The following is a 10,673-nucleotide window of genomic DNA, read 5'->3' as shown; positions in this document are numbered from 1 at the left end:
GTTACCCATCCTGATACTACTTCCACCTGAGCACGCTTAACTGTGGATTTCTCATCTCATCCACTACCATTAAGCGCCCAAAACGCGTTATGATGGGGAATGTATCCACCTCCCTATAAAGAAGGCTTAGTTCTCCTCCCCAACCGATGTGGGATGTCACAATCCACCCCCCTTAGGGGTCCAGCGTCCTCGCAGGACCTGGCACCACCGGTCCAGCCTGGCTCTGATATCATCTGTAACAGCCCAGCTACCGCCGCACCATAATATTGTCCGCTTTAGCCGGGACGTACCACCATCGCCTCACGAATTTGCTTTTGGTTGCGTAGGCGAAGACTTCCCAGGAGGTCACCCATCCTGATACTACTTCCACCTGAGCACGCTTAACTGTGGAGTTCTCCTCTCATCCACTACCATTAAGCGCCCAAAACGCGTTATGATGGAGAAGGTATCCACCTCTTATAAAGAAGGCTTAGTTCTCCTCCCCAACCGATGTATAATGTCACAATCCACCCCCCTCCCCAAGGGGTCCAGCGTCCTCGCGGGACCTAGCACCACTAGTCCGGCCCTGGCTCTAATACCACTTGTAACATCCGGCCTCTCGCACCACCAATATTGTCCGCTTTACCCACGAAGAGCTCACGGATTTGTTTTTGGTTGCCCGCCAGGTGGAGACTTCCCAGGAGGTCACCCATCCTGCTACTACTCCCACCTAAGCACGCTTAACTGTGGAGCTCTCCTCTCGTTCACTACCATTAAGCCCAAAACGCGTTGGTGATTTAAGAGGCGGGGCATTTACTTATGAACCAAGGATCTCTTCTGTCCATGACCGATGTGAGATTTGCCTAGGGTGTTACAATAATGTATATATTGACTATACTTTAAATATATCAATATTTGGGTTCTAATATAAATGAGCCAAACGTGCGAGCTTCCCGACTCGGCTTAGCTCTTTTATAAACCAAGCCAAGGTAGCTCAACTCGCTTACAAGCAACTATGCAAGCTTCATTCAAATGAGTCGCGAACTCTTTGATTTTTGAACATCTCTAACCCAATGTATCTCCCCTTTCACCAAATATCCATTGCATGCAGATGCAATGACTTCATAACCAATTGATGCAAACTTTAACGGTAAACCAGCTAGTCACCTATCCGCTTTTGACAAGCCAGCCACAATGTTGAAGGTGTTCGCTGTCACGAGATGAAAACTAAAACTGTTTTTATTGGCATGGCAGCGTTCTCACTAACACAACATGTTGTGCGGCTGTCATGTCACCACTCAAAGTTTACTACAACGATAATTGGCTGAAAATTCACTACATTAAGGTAGAGTAAACCTGTCACCTATAGTCGATCGAATGAATGATATATAAAATCTCTAATGCTTAGGAACCGACAAGCGGATTTGGTGTGGAGACATTTACCAGAAAGATCAAAATATACCTTGATATAGATGTGTTAACAAATAACATGCACATTTATCATAAAGCTCGTCTTTAATTGTTCTAGGGCCGAATACATAAATATATAAGCATACCAAGACAAGACACATAAATTACTTCCAAACAAATGTCCGGGCAAATAAATTCAAATAGAAATCGATAGTCATTTATTACATAACCAATTTTAAGTAGAGAACTACAAGAACTATAATACTTGTATACATAAGACGATACTCTCTCTCTCTCTCGACATCATGTGGGTCTTGCAGTTCTCTATTTAAATAAAGTTCTGGACTGAACGTGTGCTTGTATATATAACGAGAACACAAACAAAAATAACCATTTATCATTCCAAGCTTAAAAAATAAAACATAAAGAAATGAGTATAAATGCAATGATTATTGTTTCTCATTCCTCTTCACTAAATTAAAATATATATATATATATATATATATATATATATATGAAAAACTAGTTTGATTGTTTGTTCAATGCATATAACATTTACAAGTATAGTTATATTACCTACATGTGTAAAAAAATTGAAAAATATACGAAACTCTAGTTTGATGGTTTTATATGTGCATAGCCTACACTCCTACACGAGTATATAAACGGTAGAAAAGTTAGAAATAAAAAACTATTGACCAAAAAATTACATGGTGAAATTTGTTTTGTGTTTTTGCGAAGATTTAGTATTATGCTCTTACCATGAATCAGGACTCTGTACACTTACACAATGTGATAGAAATCTAGAATGTGAAAATGTATGATTAACTCAAGAAAAACAAAGGATAAATTCTAATTCTATTGATAGAGAATGCACAATCATAAATTTAAATTAAAAAAGGATTAACCTTAAACTAATGTGGCAAATGAGAATTCTGCAATTGTGCTGAAGTTACATTGTGAAACTGTGTAGATGCTACATTGTGAAACATTGTCGGTACTATGCCTTGCAAATGTGGCGGCATCATATTGTGTAACTGCAGATGCCTTGTGTTAGGAAGCTCCTGCGACCGACATTTATAAATTAATAATATTGTAAGTTGTAACAACGATGTTAATGGCGTACATATGTATGATAAGGATTGAAAATCAGGACATACCATTTGATGAAAACTGGCATCGAGCCCAATATTTACAACTTCTGGTTGTGAGGGTACCTGATTCATATGAGAGAGAAAGCTTATTTCAAACAGATGAGAACTTGATTTCATTAAAGATAGAGGCGTGCATCAGTCGGGTTTGGGCTCAAACTAAATCAAAAACCAAAATTTCGGTTTTTGGTTTTAAAACGCTGGGTTTCGCTTTTCAGTTTTCGCAATGGGTTCGGTTCATTTTAGCCATTTGGGCTTGAAATTTTTTGGTCGGAAAAAGGTAAAAATAATGAATTTGAGCATTTAGGCCGACAATTTTTTGTCAGTTAATGACTAATTGTATATTACACAATTGGGCCTAAAGCATTTGGTTACACCGTTTATAAATAAAATAATAATATATAAATAAAATGAAAAACCGGTTTTTTCGGTTTCTACAGGTTCAGTATGGTTATAAAATTCGATTCATTTTTAAGCTTCACATTGGTTTTTACGATTCGGAGCGGTTTTGGGAAAATGCAAAGCCGAAGCATAAATCCGGTTTATGAAAAACCATAAACTAAATTGCCAGTTTTGGGTTAGGTTCGGTTATAAAAGTTTGTTCGGTTTTTACATTTCGTATAGGTTTTTACGTTTCGGTTCGTTTTTTTTTTTATATATATAAAACCAAACCATCGGTTTTGGGTTGGGTTCGGCTTTGGTTCAGTTACCATTTCTGTTCCGAATCAATTATTTTGGTTTGATGCACATCTCTAACTAGAAACAGGGGAAAACAAACAAACCTTCTCTTTCAGAACCGCAGTACTATTACTGTTTGACTTTTCTATCCCGGGCTCGGCTCGGTTAATACCCATGTTCACATCTAAGTTAGACCCATGTTCTTTAGAAACCACATTTGGAGAAGAGTTATTTACATTTGAGCATCGAGCCAATGCATCTTTAATCGCACCTAATGCAATTTTATAACTTTCTATCGAAATTGACCCCTCTTCACCCAAAATAATAGCCCGCCGACACAAATCATTAAGTCGTCTGGTTTTCATTTGTACATTTTCCAGTTTTTCACTTATAGGGTATCTGCTTGTAGCTGCATTTGTCCATCTTTGCAGTACATATTTAGAAGGAATGTTAAAAACACCCGACATTTGTAAAACAACGACCGCATGCCTGCATAGATAGCCTTTAAACTCAAACGAACGACAAGAACAACAAATATCCAACTGGGTCCCGTCCCATTCCACCATGTACTCTTGACCACTTTCAAACTCTTTCACAACGCATCTTATTGAATCACCGTCTTGTTTGTCAATCTTAACATGGCACGCAGATGCACCCAGAATCTCAACTTGAAATTTCTTAAAGATTTCGTGAGTGTAAACAAACGACACTTGTTTTTCAAATGGTGATGGTGATTTCAACTCGGGTGTGTCGTGCCACGCGTCAAAATTCGATTTTGCTTGTTCTTCATACAAATCTTCCATCATAACTTTGTATTGTTCTAAAAACTCTCTCATAGAAGTTTCTAAATGAATGTATTTATCAATAAAAGAATTTGAGCTTTCGGATCGGGAACTCGTGTATAATCCAGCAAGAGATACGTTTTTGACAAACGTTGGGGCCCATAGTTTTCGATCCTGGTATAAAGATTGAAACAGCGTGTCTTCGTTAAGGTTAAACTTGTTGACTAATTTGGCCCATCTTCTGTCAAACTCTTCTTCAGTCCATGATTGCTGTATACACTTATTAAACTTTGCCATGAACGTATCATGCCACGGGTTCAAATAATCAAGCTGTCTAGTAACCTTTTCTAGAACATTCCAGAGATTATAAAAGTGTCGTGTCTCCGGAAAGACTGCTGCAATAGCTGCTTCTATAGAATTACTCTGATCAGTAAGTATCACATTTGGGGCCCGGTTTCCCATGGCTAAAAACCATGTTTGGAATAACCAAAAGTATGTAAATAACGTTTCATCTGCAATTAATGCACACCCGAGCATTGCAGGTTGACAATGCTGGTTAACTCCAATAAAACAAACCAATGGTAGTTTATATTTGTTCATGAAATACATGGTGTCGAAAGAAACTACATCGTTAAAGTTTTTATAATCATCAATTCCTTTTGCATCAATCCAGAACACATTTCTAAGTTGATGTTCTTCGTTCAAATCTACAGAATAAAAGAAATTTGGATCTTCTTCTTGCATTGTAACAAATAGTTCAAGTAGACTTTGAGCATCGCCTTCGTCTAATATTAAAAACCTACCCCTGTCGTTTTGATTTCTAAGATTATTCTCCAAACCAGTAGCTTGAGATTGAGATTGATATATACCAAACTGTTTAGACACAGTTGATAATATTGCTTTCCTACGTACCTTATTATCATTCTTAAGCGGATCAGAGTTTCTATGACTTCTGAAAAAATGTGATTGAGATGGTAAAAGTTCATGGTTATGCTCCTTTACAAAGTTATGAACATACCACTTTCCGTTTGGTTTTCTCTTAACATGCATACTTGCTTTACAGCCTATCTTAGGTGAAGGTCTCGGGTTGATTGCATCATCAGATTGTTGTTTGTTTCCATATCTAATACATGAAAATTTAGCATCTATGAATTCTTTCGATGCCCTAGATCGACGACTGCTCAGTTTTGCAGTTCCAAACCCTACTGATTTGGCATATTCCTTATAATACTCATACGCTGCTTCATTTGAATCGAATTCCATAGCCTCTTGCGGTTCTGAACTAGAACCATTAGAAACAGTATTGACATCCATCTTTGCAGTAACACAATTTAATCACAATATTGGTTCATATTCACATTTAGAGATACAATAAATTATATTGCAGTGATCCCTTGTGGATGACCTAAAAAGACCAAAACTTAAATTAATAGTGGTAGACAAGCATATAATAGTTTATCCTAGAAGCATAACTCATATAAATTGTGATGGAATCAGCAAAGCGTTCATAGCAAGGGTTACTAACGAGCGAAGCCACCCACGAGCTACTTGAGATCGGATAGATAAAATGCTCGAAACAAGCTGAGCTTTTTCGAGCTCGACACGAGCCTCAAATAAACCTCATTTAGTTATCAAGCCCGAGCTCGAGCCTTGTATGGGAAGCTCATTTAAGATTGTCAAGCCTTAACGAGCCTGGTGTACTTTAATATTTACCTCTTTTGGACTTCTATGTATTAATTTCACACTTCACAACTGAGCTCGAGCCAAGCTTTGGCTCGTTTGAGGTACTACAAGAGCTCGAGCCGAGTTAGGCTCGTTTAAGGTTTCTCTCAAAATATATAAACTTAATTAAAAAAAACATACATAATTTAACTAACAAATAATAAACCAGCCGATACCGAGCTTGAAAAAACTACTCATGAGCCGAGCTCAATCTTTCAAAAAAGAGCTCAAAATAAGCCGAGCTCAAGCACTCGTAAGTCAAATTCAACTTTATATGTAATAAAATTGAGGCATTTAACGGTTAACACTAATTAACGAGAATCAGCACATAACACAATCATATAAATGCAAGTATGAGTGACACTGAAACTTATAAAAGTTAAAACTACACATACAAATCCTAATGGTTTGATAATGATATAATAATCAATCAATCAATAAACGGAATCACGTAATATAAATTTGAATCACAATCAAACACAATTAAACTATAAGAGTTGTGATGTGAAGGATCCTACCGCAATTGGTAACGGATCGAGAGACAATTGAATGTATTCCGATTGATTGAAGCCGGAGATTAAAGGAATTTGTAGTTAGAGAGTAATTTAGGGTTTGTGTGTGTGTGTTAAAAGTTAATTTGGGGAAGAAGGTTTTAAAAATTAAAAAGAAGGGATATTAGGGGGGTGGGTGCCATCACTTGCTCCCAACAATTACGGGGTGCCTCTTCACCCCACCACTTTCCATCACCCCATCACTTTTCATCACTAGTGATGGAATTTTGGTGATCCATCACGGTGTGATGGAATTTTTTTTTATAATAAATACTAAAACAAGGTTAAATTAAATAAAAAATAAAACAAGATTAAATAAATATTACAAAGACAGATAAATTAAAAAAACCGACAAAAAAAAATCTACGGCGCTTCCCAACCCCACTTCTCGCATAGCTCGCGTTTGCGTTGAAGTAGGATCGATCTAAAGGGTTCGTTAAGATGTTCGTGCGGATGTACGATGAATGTTAAATCGGCATTTTTTTGGTTTTCATTCAAATGGTTGATATACGCCTCGTCACGTTTTAATTTTGAAGCAAGAGCTAGTTGCTTTCGCTCCTTTGTCTCGACCATTTCCGCCAACTTAGCCGACTTGTATTCGTTGAAGTCCTCGGCCACCGTTTCCTTTCCTAATCTTGACGATTCCCCACTTTTCTTGCGATGCGGCCGTGTGGGCGTGTCTTCGTCTGGATCGTCTCCGGGTTGATCGTTCAAGTTCATGTTCGGCATGTTGCTTGACAAGCCGTCGGTAGACGTTGTGTAGTTCCCGGAATTGGAAGTTTTTTATCTTTTTGAAGAAGATCCTTTTTTCCTTGGAGCCGTCGGTCCGTCCATGTCGACCATGGGAACCGATTCCCACTTCGGGTGGTGTCTCGCAATCTCCCACGCATCCAAGTGGGGAAAAGATTTATATCGGAAAATCTTGGTATAATTGCTCAAGGCGTTCTTTATGATAGTCGCCTCGCTCGCTCCGCTTTATGGATCTCGGCTCTACAAAACATTTCGAAAAATATATATATATCAAAATTGTAAAAATAAAGTAATAAATTATAAAAAAAAATTTAACTAATAAATTTAAAAAATAATTACCAATTGGATGTAGCAAGCATTAAATTTTGACATTTTTCTATTCAAATCTCCCCACTTGGAAGTCATTTTATCCATGTTTCGATCGGTTGCACCGAGAAGTTTTTCGAAATGTGCAATCACACGTCTCCATAACATATCTCGTTTTTGTTGGTTTCCGTGTTTTTTTGTTTCGGAGGCGTGTAAATAAGCCTTTGTCAAGGCGACCTCCTCCGCGGACGACCAAGGTCTACGGACGATGGCATCTTCCTCCGCGGGCTCTTCCGCGGGTTCATCTTCATCGTCGTCTTCATCCACATCGTCGTCTTCATCACGAAAAGCACGTGCAAATTGATGTATAACATTGTTATCCTCTAAAGGATCGACGGACGTTTGTGACGGTTGAGATTGAAACGTTTCAAAAGGATTATTTTGAAATATTTGGCTAGAAAAAGGTGGAATAAACGGTTGGTTTTGATACGGTGTTGATGAAAACGGTAATTAAATGTTTGAGATTGAAATGGTTGGTTTTGGAACGGTTGTTGTTGAAAAGGTTGTTGTTGGAATGATTGGGTTGTATCGGGTTCATCTTGTATTCGGAATCTCGCCGGCTCGCCAAGATTTTGTCGAACCTTTGGTCGGGATTGGGTTTTCTTTGAACCCGAGCCACGTTTCTTTGAACCCTCCATTTGTATGATGTTAGAATGTTGTTTGTAGTAGAGGATTTGAGTTGGATTTGAGTTGGATTTGAAGATGGATTTGATATATTTATATAGGTTAATTAAGGTTTTTTTTATATATTGCAACGGTAATAAGCTTCCAACGGTTGAATTGATTTGCGTGATGGCCATCACGGCCGGCCCCCGATCATGCGTGATGGGAGGACCGGCGGCGGTGTTCGACAAGCCATCACGAGTGATGGGAGGTCCATAACGGACCACCCCGTCTCCCCATAGTTAACTTTTAATTTGTTCAAATATTTGTTTTTGTCACTCCCACACTAACGTCGTGAGTGATATCTCAAATTTTCGGTGAATCCTGATTTCTTGGCGAAGCAGACGATCAGAAAAAGAGAAGAGGGAGGCGGCATGACTATGGTTTTCGAAGAATCCCGATTTTCCAGCGAAGCAAACGATTATAAAAAGAGAAAAAGGAGGCGGTACGGCTAGGCGACGACAACCTCCAATTCAGGTGGTTCAGAGATCTACTGAAGACTGTTGCAACAACTCCAAGGTCCGATTGACACAAAGAAAGGATCAATCGATAAGATGCAAGGGCGTTCCGACGGTTGTGAAGTGCATCCGGCAATAAGGTATGATTTCCAACGGGATTCGGCCAACAACGTTAGTCATCTGTTAGTAAGGGAGTGGCAAAAATAAATAGGGTGGAAGTTTAGAGTGGTAGGCAACAAATCGAAAGTTGAGTATTATCAGCCAATTGGTGAAAGTTAGGAGCATTAAAAACCAATATCCCTAAAAAATGGGTCGCATTCGGTTTAATTTAATCCTATTAACTTGACGAATTTATTTTTTTGTGTTTCAACGATTGGAATTTATCAACGTTGTTTATACCGTAATAAACGTAACCGATACTGATCAAATGCATGTTGGCTCGCCATCGTAACGGTCGAGTTTTCCCAACAAACTGCCCAGCGCAACGCGCCGGTTAAAATTCTAGTTGATTACATGTTTTCCAAGTTTGAATCTTCGGTACAAATGAGAACAACAAATTTGCGGCTCTAAATACAAAAGTCCAATAATTTTAATAGGTTAATTATAATATTATTCATTGATGGAACTTTTATGGTGTTAAAAATGTTGAATAAAGTCATGTCTAATTATTTATTTCGCATGTAATCACTTTTCAATTGAAAATTAGAAACATATAAATCATATTTATAATGTCATCTTTTGTCTTTTTACTCATGTCCATATTTAAATTTTTAATCACTTGCATTCAAAAATACATTTTTGACCTTAGTCAAGTAACCCGTATTCGGTTGTATAAAACAAAGAATGCTAAATGATGAGCAAGAAAACTCCCAAAAATCCAAAAAATAAACCAGAATAAAACTATTAACCAAAGTACAATGAACAAATTATGATGAAAAAAAAAAAAAAACCTGGATAATGAGGAAGGTCCTTATTTTCCCAACATAAATCATACAAAAGAAAATTACAATTGTAGCTTAAGTTTTTAGTAGTAAACCTAAATAGTAAAGTGTTCAAATAAGCCTAAATCAAAAAACCCATTAGCATATTGGTAATAAGATGTTGATTAGTATTGTAGGTGTGTTATTAGGTATGGTAATGGGTCGGGTTTGGGACAGGTTTAGGTGACCCCAATCCCATACCTAATTATAAAAGTTTGTCTCAAAACCTGGCCAAAAACCTGTTGGGTTGCTACTCAAAACCCGTCAGATATCTATCAAATAACGAGCTAGATTTTGAGAACTAAACTGCACATAATCAATTATAATAAAAGTTAAACACTGATAAATTGATGGTAAATAAAAACTACCATGAGTTAGAATTGGAAATTGACTTGAATTACCAAAAATAAATAAATAAATAAAAGATAATAATAAAGATTTAGAGACAAGAAGTTTACAACATCATGAAGAACTTTAGCTAATATATTTGTTAGATCAAAATGCAGTTCAATCACTATAACTAATATTACTCAACTTCATAGTAACTAATCAAGTGTTCTTACTCAACAGTCACAGTCATATGGTTCATAAGTCTCAAGTATGAGGCTTTGGTATAAGGCAAAACCAGTGTCTAGGTAATGGCTACTGGAGTAGGAACTGGAAATTAGGATTTGGGATGGGTTGATTGCAGCAAAGAACTCATTGATCCCTTCCTCATCCCGCACATTTCTAGAAATCACATAACAATGTAAACTAGGATTCAGTAAAAATGTACAAAATTAGGAGATCATATTTTAGTAACAACTACATAAGCTTACCTAGAATACATTAAATGATTGATCTGAAGAGAGACCATGACGACGTCGTACCTTGTTAGGGCGTTGTAACAAAGAAAACAATAAAGAAACAAAAACACCAAATCAACTAAATGCCCCAGATCAAAAACACCAAATCAGTTAATCAAAATATGCAGCTTCTATTGTTAGCTAAAAATAACATGAAAGTAACCGATATAGGGCTTTGTAGTAAATAAAAAAAACTATGCAAAAACTAAGCAACTATAGACACCAAACAAAGCAATACCAACTATTAGGGCGAAACGAAGCCATAGATAAACGAAGGAAGATATACGAAGATCAACCGATTAGGGTTATGTACTAATCGAAGGAACCCAGAGATAAAT

General features: G+C 37.3%; 1 protein-coding gene across 1 annotated transcript; it reads right to left on the bottom strand.

Moving 5' to 3' along the window:
* Positions 1-2,124: 2,124 nt before the first annotated feature.
* On the bottom strand, positions 2,125-5,349 carry LOC143570321 (protein FAR1-RELATED SEQUENCE 4-like). Its single transcript, XM_077055998.1, has 3 exons — positions 3,323-5,349; positions 2,550-2,606; positions 2,125-2,453 (listed from the first exon to the last, which is right to left on the bottom strand). The coding sequence occupies exons 1-3, from the start codon at positions 5,312-5,314 to the stop codon at positions 2,304-2,306; spliced, it is 2,199 nt and encodes a 732-aa protein (XP_076912113.1). The 5' UTR covers positions 5,315-5,349; the 3' UTR covers positions 2,125-2,303.
* Positions 5,350-10,673: the final 5,324 nt, after the last annotated feature.

The sequence above is a fragment of the Bidens hawaiensis genome, unplaced genomic scaffold, assembly GCF_021521415.1.
Source record: "Bidens hawaiensis isolate Kalapana, Puna unplaced genomic scaffold, B.hawaiensis_p1.1 tig00024868_1, whole genome shotgun sequence".
In the NCBI taxonomy this organism is placed as follows: domain Eukaryota; kingdom Viridiplantae; phylum Streptophyta; class Magnoliopsida; order Asterales; family Asteraceae; genus Bidens; species Bidens hawaiensis.
The sequence above is the reverse complement of the archived record's forward strand: the minus strand, read 5'-3'. Positions and strand labels throughout refer to the sequence as shown.

What these genes read in the sequence shown, in the direction of transcription:
- LOC143570321 (XM_077055998.1), bottom strand. Translation starts at nt 5,314, where the DNA reads ATGGATGTCAATACTGTTTCTAATGGTTCTAGTTCAGAACCGCAAGAG. An exon ending in CTGCGGTTCTGAAAGAGAAG is followed by an intron (nt 2,607 to 3,322) that starts GTTTGTTTGTTT and finishes CATATGAATCAG; the next exon opens with GTACCCTCACAACCAGAAGT. An exon ending in ATGCCAGTTTTCATCAAATG is followed by an intron (nt 2,454 to 2,549) that starts GTATGTCCTGAT and finishes TGTCGGTCGCAG; the next exon opens with GAGCTTCCTAACACAAGGCA.